We start from the raw sequence: 13,284 nt of genomic DNA, 5'->3' as shown, positions 1-13,284 counted from the left end.
ATCTCTGTATTCTCTTTTCTATTGTGGTGTTCAAGTGCATCTTAAAATGCAGCTCAGTTAATATGGTGAAAATTGGAATAAAGTAAAATTTATGGGTTTTAAAAGTACCTAATTTGACATATAATGAGCAGCTAGTTTGTCAGGCTTAGCAATAAAATGTTGTTGAGACATCAGTGTGGAAGAAGAGACTGTGTATTAAGTTTCTGACAGCTGGATTCATGTTTACAGCTTTCAGAAACCCAACAGCTTTATAAAAAGCATTATAATTTCCATAGAACAAAGAAGTAGTACTTCAGTGCTCATCTTTGCCTACAAAGAATGATTTTCAATGCTTTCTCTCAATTCCTTAGAAACATTTTCTTTCCTTTCAAAAAAGCACTAGGTTTTGAATAAACATTATGCTAGATAAAGTTACTAGAAGACCGATTGAGAAAAAAAAAAGTTTCCCAGAGCTGAGCTAAATTTCTTAAAGTGATTAATTTATTTAAATTTTAAAATTGCACTCCTGGTCTTGAAATTATTCACAGTGTGATGCCAATCCACTGAAAACCTTAGCTGCAAAACGTTTGGTGGCTGAGTTACAATGGTGGTGATGGTGTGATCATGTCCCACTTTTACCTGATTCCTTAATGTTTAGAGCATTTGCCCAGAACTGAGGAAACCTCTGGCTGAGAGAGATTAAACCCAACTATGGGAGAGTACGATGTTGGGGTGAAGCTTCTCCAGTGCCTACTGATGATCCTGTTCTCCTCTGAGTAAACGAGCTGTAAACTAGCTTCCTCTGTGTAAACTAGCTCCCTAGGAGAGGGACAAACCTGCTCATCAGGTTCAGAGGGTCCCCTCTCTGCTGATAATGGTTTTGGTGTTCGTTCTCTCTGGCAAAGAACCTAAAACTATCACAACTTGGGCAATTTCCTCAAGCATAGAATCGTTTAGGTTGGACGAGACCTTGGAGATCGTTGAGTCCAACAGCTAAGGCTGCAAAGTCCACCACTAAACCATGTCACTAAGCACCACATCTACACGTCTTTTAAATACCTCCAGGGATGGTGACTTCACCACTTCCCTGGGCAACCCGTTCCAATGCTTGACAACCCTTTTGGTGAAGAAATTTTTCCTAATATCCAATCTAAACCTCTCCTTGCACAACTTGAGGCCGTTTCTTCTTGTCCTATCGTTTGTTATTTGGGAGAAGAGACTGATGCCCACCTCGCTGCAATCACTGAGCATTCCTACTGATATTTTGTAGTTCATTGCTAAGGTACAGAAGAAACTCAGCTTTCATTTTATTTCTTTTTATTATGAATACCCTCAAATGGAATATATCCATTTGTGTTGAATGGAAGGTCTCACGTAAAATTTATATTTTTACATGCCTGTAAAATCATTTGATTTGGGTTTGATGGATTTGAAGGAACCTGTCTCATCCTTTTTGAAGAGGATGAGACTAACACATTTAATTCAATTTGATCTGGACCGATAGTCTCAAATTATTATGGTTCAGATATCGAACACTGAAAAATCACTCCGTGGTAGGCCCATATCTGTTCCCTTCTATCCATGTGGCAGAATGGAAATGTCAGAGCCTGCCAAGTCCATTACTGATTTGGAGATACTCTTGTGTCTTCAGCCAGTATTTTCTTTAGAGGAGTGCAGTGTTGTGCTGACACTGGCATTTACACATGGATTGTGGAACGCTGCATCTCAATTGAAGAATGTAATCTAGCAACACCTGCCCGAATTGGGCGTTTCCTCAGTAATCAAGTCATTTTCATGTAAGTCATTTTGCAGTACTAGTATTTTATAACTCTATAGGCAAATGGTGTGTGAGAGACAGGACTCTGTAATTTAGCAGAGAGCAGTAGTGGGTGAGATTTTCTGTGAATTGCATGTACCATGTGATTATATTTAGGGGATCCCATTTTTAAATTATTTTTACAGAGACCGAATGAAAAGCTGGCATCATTATTTTGATTAGGCTATGTAAATATTTTTTCTACTCCACTTAAAAGAACAACTCAACTACAGTATGTATGCCTGGGCTGATTTTTATTATTTCTCCTCAAATGCTTTCTGGAGGACCCATAAATCTCAGTGTTCCTTTCTTTCTCTTCCTTTAACCCTATCCAATCTCTTCCTAAAACTATTGCTCTGTACATTGTAGCTCATTACAGTCAATCTCAACTGTAGGAGATGAAAAAGAAAGTACTGCACCTTTTAAATCTGGACAGAGTAGGTAGTTTGGGTATTGCAGTTTTCCGGGGTGTTTACAGGAATATTTTTTTAATAAACAGATGTATTATCATAAGTGTATGGATGTTGTACTAAACTTTGGCTCCTTCTTTTAACAGGCTGTGAAAGAAGAGACTTCTTTTGTAAATCCCAGTAAGACCACCAGCCTGCAGGACCCTAATGTAAGGTCTGTTGCTTCTTGTCCGTAGGGAAAACATCAAATAAATGCGTGATATAGTGAGGCATTGTCTCAAACAAGTGTTACAGGTCAATTTGCTCATCCTCAAGTTGCTGTGTAAAGTTCACCAAGCAATGACCTGAGGAGATGTCTGTAGAAGGGTGCTTATTTTATACACATATATTAAATATAGTTAAAGAATTAATAAAAGCTCGACTTCAAAAATCAGACCAACAATTGATCAAAGCTCAAGGTAAAAGATGAGGTCTAGTGACAAATTTAGAAAAGCTTATATAAAAATAAGTCAGTTTTTATAACTTTTGTATCAGAAACATGGTAGGTGTCTGGACTGGAATATCCTTGTGTTTGTGTTTCTCAGATTTGTGCAAGGGGCTTTCTTTCAGAAAAAAAAAGGCGTTTGGTATACATTCTTCAGAAAAATGCCTTATTTTCAGGCAGTAGTGACTGCTTTGGATTGTACTTTTATTCTATTACTAGTGGATAGTAGTGTTTCTTTTTTGAGGTGGCTATTTTGAAGAGGCATATTAATTGTAAATATTATTTGAATGGCACAGTATGCTGTCTTGAAGCAGGTGATTAGAGAGGAGGTTAAATCTTTCTGAACTCAAAAAGAAACAGTTATAGTTGTGAAAATTTGTCAGCTCTTCTTTCAAAAGCGTACCTTTCTTATAAGGTGGTAAATCAGCAATAGGCTTCAAAAAAACTTCATTCAAAAATTCCTTTCTGATCAGATTAGACTAACAGAGCTGCTACGTTTGTCTAGTGAAAGCAGAAGAACAAGGAGGATGGTTGGTGATGCTGAGGGGGGAGGAGACATGAGAGGTGATACTATTGCGTTTGGTGGCAGTCCCTGGCTTGCCTGTAGTACAGCTGTGATTCCCGGTCGCCCACATCTCTCATCTCAGGACACACTCAGAACTGTAACTTCTAGCCTAGCAGGCCATGATTTTCCTATTTGTTTGTCCAAGGGACTGCAAAGTCTGCTTGATATTTAGAATCACCTGCTTTTCTCCCATGCCTTTGCCCTTTTTAGATCTCTACAAAACTTTCTTAGGACTATTGAGAAAGTTCATCACCTATGTTGCACAGTGACGTATTTATTTAATAGAAATGGGTTTCATGTGTTGTCTTTGCCAGAACACCCTTTTTTGAGTTGCTGTCACTTCCAGAAGCAGTTCAGGAGGACCTGGTTTATAAAGCCCTGTATGATTTGGAACGTGGCTAAAGACTTGTTTCCCTTACTGACTTTTGCTGACTTTCTGCATAACATCTGTAGAAAAGCCTTTCTATTTCAAATTTTGTAATAGATTCTCTCCTTCTTCATCATGCTGGGCTGTAAATGAGTTGTGTGCTTTGTGAGATGAAGTACTATTCAGCATGAGTGAGGATGGCAACCTACCTGGTTTCAAAGCTAATTTTACTGTTTTCTTTTGCACACGTCCAAGCTTATAAACTCATGAAGTGTATATTTGCAGTCTGGTGTATATTTGTCTAGTATTTATTTTTATCTGGTTTATGTCAAGCATTATTTCCTCTACAGTCAGTTGTGCCAAATGAAATGGTATTGTTTTATTGCTTTGTGTCTGTGTCCTGGAGGTGCAAGCATACAAGCAATCCATGCTCAGGGACAGAGACCAATTTTAACAGCCTGCATTCAAAACTCAGAGAATAACGCAAAATAAATTCAGTGTCTAGCCAATTCTCTTTCTCCTTCAAGTGGCTTCCTTTTCTGCAAGGATATATGCATCCTGGCAGCCAGCAAGCATGTGACCTATTTGCCAATAACATCCTCTATAAATCTCTATTTTGTGGACTTGGGTGGACATGAATGAGCCTTTGCTCTACTAGGAATTGCATCTCAGTAGAGTCAAGGGTTAGTTCATACTGCTCAGACAAGTCACCTGGGAGTTTTTCTCTTCTTTAGTTGAGAAATACACAAGTATCCTTTGTGAAGAAGCCCTCCTAGTAAAATATAATTTTTATTCCTAAAAGTATCCACGAAGACATTCCTGTAGACAGCACCTCTGTGAATGTTTGAGGGATGATTGTTTGCTGAAATATCTTGCCAGTTGAAACCAGTATCTGTCACAGCTATTTAACATTACTCAACTCTTTTCATGCGAGGGATTTATAGCAGGGACAGTGACTTCATGTATTTGATTACTGATGACTGTACAATGCACTAGCAATGTGCTTTGTTGTTTTCCAAACCAAACACATTGGGAAATTTATTCAGGCTAGCTAGTAGAGCAAATATATGCCATTTTGATCATTAACTGAAGCATGAATTGTTCATACAAATAGGGAAATAGAAGGTGAGGAAGGAGGGCAGTAGTGCTTGTTTGATTAAAGAACTGTGCCCTCTTTGCTACCATTTTTGTCTGCTCGTCCATTGCCACTCTGAAGATTACACTTCTAATGAATTAACTGCTCGGATATGGCCTGTAATCCCCCTGAGCAATTATTTTAGCATCTGCCACAGCAGACTCAATTTGACTAACAATTGCTGTAGCTCTTTGTAGAATTAGTTCTGGTTCAACTAGTAATTACTCATATGTATGTGTGGTATAGCCACTTTCGCTACAAGCGAGTCTCCAGTCGTTTTGTTGGGCATGGCCTCGGAATAGTGTATAATGTTGTGTTTGCACTAAGTCGTTGTGTATCAGTCAATTTGTTCATCTGGTTTCTGTGTCTATTGGCAAACTATGGATCCTTCTATGTCTAAGTCATTTTAAATATGGGGGAAAAAAAAACACAGCTGAAGCTGAAATTGTGCTATTTTGTCAGCTTTTATGAGGGGAAAGCTTGTGAAATGTGCTTTGTCATTTGGTGCACAGGCTGGAAGTGCAAGGTTTGTCTCCTGATCTTCCTGTTAATAGCTAACCTGTACACGTCGGACTAAGCTGCAGGGAGATGTGGGACCACAGAAGAGTAGAGTCCTCTCTTCTCCCTGCTTTTGGAGAGCAGTGCTGCATGTCTCTATAGCTTTCTCTCTTCTGGATTTTTTTTCTTCACAGACTGTTTCAAGTGCTGATTCCCACGTTCAGTGAGGAAAAAGCTGGTGACTCAGCACCCCAATATGTGCTGCAGTGTCCTGGCTTACACTTTCCTTATTCCACAGTTAAGACTGATATAGTGCACTATGAATTGGGACACGGTCATACATTCCCTTTGCTGACCCTGCTGCTTTGCTGATAACCCCTAGCAGAGCAGCAGATCTGGACAGTGGCAGGAGGGGAAGTTGTATGTTTACCTCAGCTGGATCCATCCAGCCTGCACATGACAGAGCTCCCAGCAGAACAAAGTCAGATGAGAGCAACTAACAGGAGGGGAATTTTCAAAGTGGGTTATATAGGAGAGCCACGAGTTATCTTGATGAGACACAGGAGTCCTACCAAGAAGAGTTTGACATGTCTTTATGACAGCTCTGTTGTAACAGACTTGAAAGCACACACATTTTCATCAACACCCAACTAATGTGTACAGAGAAGTTCAGCCCAGCTGTATAGCTGAGACATAAGCATTTTGGACAAGGCAGAACATAACGTTGGTTTACAGAAGAAGAAATGTCTGGAAAATTGTGCTATTTAGTATTTGCGCATTATTTTGCTTTTTATACTGCCTGTATCAAATCAAGAAGAGATACAGTTAGTTTGCAGTTACCACCTTTCATAGTGAGGCATACTTTGCTAGGACATATAGCAAAAATATGTTTGTGTGAACATTGGTCTAGTTTGGAATTTGCAATGCCATCCATTTTGCAATTATTTTTAATGGTACTTCTTTTGGCATGTAGAGCCCAAGTCTGCTAGGGAGCCAGTTATGATGTCAGTCTCTTTTATGACCAACAAGAGGAACTCATCTTCCACTAGAGCTAGAAAAGTCTCTCTAACTAAACATTTTCTTCTTTAGTGTTGTAAGAGGAGGACCCGTCATGGTACCGAATGGGCCAAAAGGGATTATGAGAAATAACAGGGGTATTTCCCTGTCTATTGGAAACTTCCTTACAACCAAATATCTAGCTCGGTGTCCAGACGGAAGTGTCGAGCGAGAAGTGTTCAGGGAGAATTCACTGATTAGATGTGTAGTTTAATTCAGGTTTGAGGTTACTGCATGTTCTTACATATAGTTTTGGTAAGGCTCTCATCACCTGCCTCCAGCTGGGATTTTTTTATTTGATTCTTTTAGCCTTGAAAGATCAGAGTTCAGGCTGTCTGCTAGAACATTTGTATAGTGAAGGAAGTTATTATTATATTATATATATAATTATTATATATACCATATATATATCATATATATATCATTATTATAAATGAAGGAAATGTAAAAATGAAAACACAGTCACCCAGTTTGTTATCACCTCTAGTCACACTCTCCTCTTGATCAGAGGCCCTGCCCATCTAGTGATCAGGGATGCGGAGGTTTCTCTCCTGCAGCATATCAAATGAACGTGAATCACTGTCATGGTTTGATGTGGAGGGGGGGGTGGTTCTGGTGGCAGGAGAGGGATTTTGCTCCCTGCGACCTCCCCGGTTTTGGATCCGGGTTAGGCTTAGTTCTGGCCACCGGATCAGACTGCCATCCCCCTCGGGGTTGAGCCAATAGGGCGCCTCTGCGAATTGCCCTATTTAAGTCAGGACAAGGGAACCGGAAAAGGTGCTTCGCCCAGGATCGAGCAGAGAAGGGAGGAGGGCACTGCCCCCGCTCCCTGGCTCCCGGCCGGGCGGCTGCCTGCGTCGGGCCGGCGCCACCCACGGAGAATGGTGGCGGCGGAGCCAGCTGGGGAACTCGGGGGCACCCCACTCCCAGGGTGCCCACTGGGCTGAGTTCACCTGGAGAGGACTGAGATCTGAGAGAAACAGCCGCATCGACAGCAGGTCAGTGAGGATGGAGCGGGAGGAGGTGTGCCGGAGCCGAGTTTCCCCTGCGGCTGATGGTGAGATAGCAGGCTGCCCCCCTGCAACCAGGACGGCCTCGGTGGAGCAGCGACCCACTCGCAGCCCGTGGGGAGAAGATGCCTGAGCCCGAGGATGGTCGTGTTGGGGGCACGGCAAGGCAGAGAGGCATCTGGAGTCTTCGTGACGACCCACGCCGGAGCGAGTGGCTACAGCTCCCTAAGTACCCGAGACTGTGGTATAGCCCACACCGGAGCAATCTGTGGGGAAGGATTGTTTCCAGTGGGCTGGACTCACGTTGGAGAAATTTGTGGATTTTTCCTCGTGGGTAGGGGATCCATTGGAGCAGGGGAAAAGGGTGTAAGGACTCCTTCTCCTTTAAGAAAGAAGCAGCAGTAACAGCACGGATGAACTGACCTGCACTCCCCCAGTCCCTGCCCCCTGTGCTGCTGGGGGGAGGAGGTAGAGCCGGGAGGAAAAGGAAGGTGGGGGGGGAAGGTGTCGGTTTTAAGATCTGGTTTTGTTTCTTTCTGTCCTCTCAAGTAATTGGTTTTTATTTCCCTTTGTCCTTCTAAGTAATCATTAATAAACTGTTTTGCTTTGAGAAAAGCGCTGCCTGTTTTGCCCAGGACCATGGTTGGTGGGTGCTCCCTCTGTTCTTGCCTCAACCCTCAGTCCTTTTGGTTTTTTTTCTCTCCTCTCTACTTTATTGGAGAAGGAGAGACTGTGTGAGTTTTAGTTGCTGGATCAGCCTAAAACCACGACAGTCCTTTTGGCGCCCAACGTGGGGCTCGAGGAATTTGAGATAAGAATAGTGATTGGGAGAGGTAACGGGCAAAACATGGACTTCACAGTGCTGAAAAACAGAAGGACCTTGGGAAACTTTGATTGTTGTGACTGGTGAAGGGACAAGGGGTGGATTGTTTGTAAAATGTGTGTTCTTCTTCTTCTTCGATGTTGTTGTTGATACTGTGTTCTTTTTCTGTAACTCTGTGTTCTCTTTCTGTAACTAAAGTTGTGCCTAAATATGGAATTCGCAGAGGCGAGGGGTGGAATGTCATGGTTTGATGTGGAGGGGGGGGTGGTTCTGGTGGCAGGAGAGGGATTTTGCTCCCTGCGACCTCCCCGGTTTTGGATCCGGGTTAGGCTTAGTTCTGGCCACCGGATCAGACTGCCATCCCCCTCGGGGTTGAGCCAATAGGGCGCCTCTGCGAATTGCCCTATTTAAGTCAGGACAAGGGAACCGGAAAAGGTGCTTCGCCCAGGATCGAGCAGAGAAGGGAGGAGGGCACTGCCCCCGCTCCCTGGCTCCCGGCCGGGCGGCTGCCTGCGTCGGGCCGGCGCCACCCACGGAGAATGGTGGCGGCGGAGCCAGCTGGGGAACTCGGGGGCACCCCACTCCCAGGGTGCCCACTGGGCTGAGTTCACCTGGAGAGGACTGAGATCTGAGAGAAACAGCCGCATCGACAGCAGGTCAGTGAGGATGGAGCGGGAGGAGGTGTGCCGGAGCCGAGTTTCCCCTGCGGCTGATGGTGAGATAGCAGGCTGCCCCCCTGCAACCAGGACGGCCTCGGTGGAGCAGCGACCCACTCGCAGCCCGTGGGGAGAAGATGCCTGAGCCCGAGGATGGTCGTGTTGGGGGCACGGCAAGGCAGAGAGGCATCTGGAGTCTTCGTGACGACCCACGCCGGAGCGAGTGGCTACAGCTCCCTAAGTACCCGAGACTGTGGTATAGCCCACACCGGAGCAATCTGTGGGGAAGGATTGTTTCCAGTGGGCTGGACTCACGTTGGAGAAATTTGTGGATTTTTCCTCGTGGGTAGGGGATCCATTGGAGCAGGGGAAAAGGGTGTAAGGACTCCTTCTCCTTTAAGAAAGAAGCAGCAGTAACAGCACGGATGAACTGACCTGCACTCCCCCAGTCCCTGCCCCCTGTGCTGCTGGGGGGAGGAGGTAGAGCCGGGAGGAAAAGGAAGGTGGGGGGGGAAGGTGTCGGTTTTAAGATCTGGTTTTGTTTCTTTCTGTCCTCTCAAGTAATTGGTTTTTATTTCCCTTTGTCCTTCTAAGTAATCATTAATAAACTGTTTTGCTTTGAGAAAAGCGCTGCCTGTTTTGCCCAGGACCATGGTTGGTGGGTGCTCCCTCTGTTCTTGCCTCAACCCTCAGTCCTTTTGGTTTTTTTTCTCTCCTCTCTACTTTATTGGAGAAGGAGAGACTGTGTGAGTTTTAGTTGCTGGATCAGCCTAAAACCACGACAATCACATAGTCACCTCTTCACCTTTTTATAAACCTCACCCATTTCTTAGTAAAGGGGTGGGCTGCTAGAAAGATAACCTCTTGAACTTTCTTTCCAGAAACTTCCCACCTAGTTGCCAGCCTGCGTCATTTGTTAAATGTAATAAATATATGGCTAACCACAGAACCCCATCAAGATAATTCCCTCCATTATTCCTCTCCTTATTCAAAGCTTTGCCAGACAGAAGCACCATCTGTACAACTTCCACAATGCCTATACACGAACCTCTCCTGACAACTCTTTGAAGTATCTGTTTCCTCGCTGGCTATGACCACCCGGGTATAGTGTGTATATGTGTGTGCATGTGCACACAGATTCTCACGCGCCGAGTTTCGCTATATTTAACATAAAGGTCTACACATTTCTTATTTTGTTCTCTTCTTCAGTTATGGCTGAATAAAGTCCCGAGTATAACTCTTCTGCACCAGCTTCAGGAATTCCAGTTTGTGAAGAATTAGACCAAATTAGCACAGATGTCAGGTATTGCTAATACTTAGTAACCAGACAAAATACTGGTTGTTCTCAGGCATAGCCTGTTTTCCAAGCCAAACTTGCGTCTTGGGACAAGTCAGACAGTGGAAATGTTAGCAAAAATGCCTAAAGCTAACGAAAGTTTGGTAAACAACTGAAATAAAATTTGTAAGACAGGAATTATCTGGCATTTATGAGATTTGCTGGTAATATGCTTTTATCTTTATGGTCACTTGGAGCTCAGAAAAGTTTAGACATGATACGTGTCTGATTCAGGTGATCTGGCTGAAGGCCTTCAAGAGCTGGCACATGTAAAAGTGACTAACACCTTCTTCATCACTGGCTAAACATTAGTCTTCATTTTGTGAGTAGCTGTTTACTGTTACACACAGAAGACTATCCAGATGTTATAATAGTTAGATACACTCTTTTGAGGTTATGTTTTGAAAAATTGCAATAGTAATTGACATTGTTTCTGAGAAATTTTATTTATTTATTGTAGAATTATAGAACTGTTGATTGGAAGGGACGTTTGGAGATCATCTAGTCCAACTTCCTGCTCAACACAGGACTGTCACCAGCACTAGATTGGATCAGCCATGGCTTTGTCTAGCTGAATTTTGAAAACCTCCAAGGATGGAGATTATGTAGCCTCTTATGCAAAATAACAATCAACTGTGTAAACGCAAGTTCCTGCATTTCTGAGGCAGGTGGCCAAGTGTTTTCAGTGAAGAGCCCTCTTCAACTGAAGCTCTCAAGTTGACTGGTCAGCTGTTACTGTTCCTGTTGCTGTTGCCACTTGCTGTTGTGCGCCATGTGGAACATTTATGACTGCAATATTTATTTTCCCTTATAACATGCTTTTGGTTTGCTACCAGCTTTGGCAGGCTTTACATCCCACATGTTTCAGGATCTGTCTGCGGATTTCTTCCTATTTAGACCAACTGCTGCATCACCCTTTGTTGATCCTTGTTATCCAAATTATCTCATCTTTCATAGGATTGCAAATAGAAATATTCTTCATATGTGGGAGTAGGTATAAGCACCAGCTGGTGCTTTGTGCATTCATTTATTCTAATTTTCTTTGTAAATCTTCCCATCCAAAACCAAATTACGCTATTACATTAAGACTAATTACATTAGGAGCTGCTCAACATGTAACATAAAATTAAATGTTATCTCTCAGAGCTTGATGATGCTGCACACCAGAAAAGAAGGGTAGAAAATATTAAATTATATCAAGTTTCACAGCGTACAGATGAATCAGGAGAAGTAATCACAGGCACTCTTCTGAATGCTCAATGCAGAGTGTGCTTTGCACATACAGATTGTCAGAATGAGGTTCCCCTGCTGTGGCTTGTGGATCTGATGTGCATTAGGCTTTGGGTTTGGCTGCCTTTCAATATAAGTGAATATATCCTAGACCTTTTCTGACCAAAGTGATGATACTTCCTACATATATCTTTCATGTATCATCAAGGGAGGAGTGTCACTCAGAGTAATGTCTGCGTTCTTGTGCTTTTCCCTTTTCTTTCTCACCTGCGCAGACTATATTAATATTTGAATTATCATCTCTTGGTATCTGAGCTAACATCCTGCTCTCTGCAGGTAACATGACCATATGAACAAGGTGCAAAGCATGCTGATGTTTGCCTAATCTGTACACATTTTGGATCTGAAACTAACACCTCAGTATCTGTCTTTATACAAACACTTCCAGCGGACATCCAGGTCGCTTTCCCGAAGAATATAGGTATGTGCACAGGGAGCTTGTTCTAGCATATCCAACAATATGTACTCTGTGCACTGACTTTTTCTGTCAGTGACACTGACTTGGAACTTTTCGAAATCATAACTCAGGACAACTTTTTTTAAGAAAAAAGAAACAACTTTCCTTTTTTTTAAGAAAAGCTAGGGTTCTGGAGTGGTAGTAGTGTTCTCAGAGAAGTGGAATATATTGTACGGCTGCTTATCAGCTGCTCAAGACTTCAAGGCACATGAACTGATTTTTATTTAGAAATTTCAATTGATAAGGATGACTCTGGCCCACAAAGCTTTCTTGGACGCTGTATCTAACAGCAGTTCTTACAAAGACTGCAAACTGACACCAGGTCTTCAAGTCTGGGGCCTTACCTCTGGGAAGTTTCTAGCTAGGTAGTTTCTAAGCATCACAGAGCTGAAGTTTTGGACCAGCCATCCAGCGAGAGCTGTGGTAGGAGATGTCCATGTTCACCTTTGGAGGCTAAGAATAGGCATGTCACCTGCATTGTTATGGGCAGCTTGTTTCCTCAAGTCAAAGACTTTAGTTCCCTAGAACAATAGACATATACAAAAGAAGTTTAAGGCAACTCAGAATTGAAACTGATCAAAAACCATATGCTTGGTTTCACCTGACATGAACTTCAGTGAATCCAAGCAGGTTGTGTTTTCTTAGAATCAGAATTGACTCAACTCTGTGAGGCAGTCTGAAACATAACATATAAATATCTCCTTCTAAAGGTATTTTGAAATATTCTAGGAAAACTAAAAACATTATCTATGTTGACTTCTTTCTAACAAATATTAACTGCTTTAAAAAGCTTCTTTTTCATTCAATCTTCATCCTCAAAAATAAAAAAACATTCATTCCCCAACTGAAAAATTTCAACCAGCATTTCCAAAAACAAAGTGAATAGCTAAATACACATCATCCTAGCCTCAATACAGTGGACAGGTGAATGGGTCTGCTACTACAGCTTTTTACAGGAACCTCACCCAGTAATTTCTGCATTAAAGTCATAACTTCAGACTGAACTCTTGCATACCCTTTGCATGCCAGTCTGCGTTAAAGGTTGCAGATAGGACACCCCGGTATGTTCTTTGACTTCATTCCGAGTATTAAAGGCCTCTTTGACCTGTTGCCTGAAGTCAGATGCTGATGAATTGTTTGTAATTGTATTCTTAATCTCTGAACTACAGAGAAAAGAGCAATACTCAGACCTTTCAGATGAGGTTAAGTTGATGAAATATCCCACTTGAGGTGCATTTCTTTGGCTGTGTCCCTTAAACTGCACCTGGAGTCTTTGGCAACCACACCATTTATAATAGCTGTCCTGGTTGCTGTATGGAGAGGTAGGATTTGTAGCTGTTTGACCTTAGATACTGGGCGTTGACCTGCAACATTACTCTGAGCTGGGGGAAGACAACAGTTT

The 13,284-nt window shown here is 42.6% G+C and overlaps 1 protein-coding gene across 1 annotated transcript in view; it reads left to right on the top strand.

Moving 5' to 3' along the window:
- Positions 1-13,284, top strand: part of EPB41L4B (erythrocyte membrane protein band 4.1 like 4B) — a 183,343-nt gene that overhangs the window by 132,066 nt on the left and 37,993 nt on the right. Inside the window, exon 19 of the mRNA XM_086609114.1 lies at positions 2,352-2,419. Within this exon, the coding sequence (XP_086465240.1) occupies positions 2,352-2,419 (68 nt within the window). The remainder of the gene's footprint in view (positions 1-2,351; positions 2,420-13,284) is intronic.

Source organism: Tauraco erythrolophus, chromosome 3 (assembly GCF_009769465.1).
Source record: "Tauraco erythrolophus isolate bTauEry1 chromosome 3, bTauEry1.pri, whole genome shotgun sequence".
NCBI lineage: Eukaryota > Metazoa > Chordata > Aves > Musophagiformes > Musophagidae > Tauraco > Tauraco erythrolophus.
The sequence above is the reverse complement of the archived record's forward strand: the minus strand, read 5'-3'. Positions and strand labels throughout refer to the sequence as shown.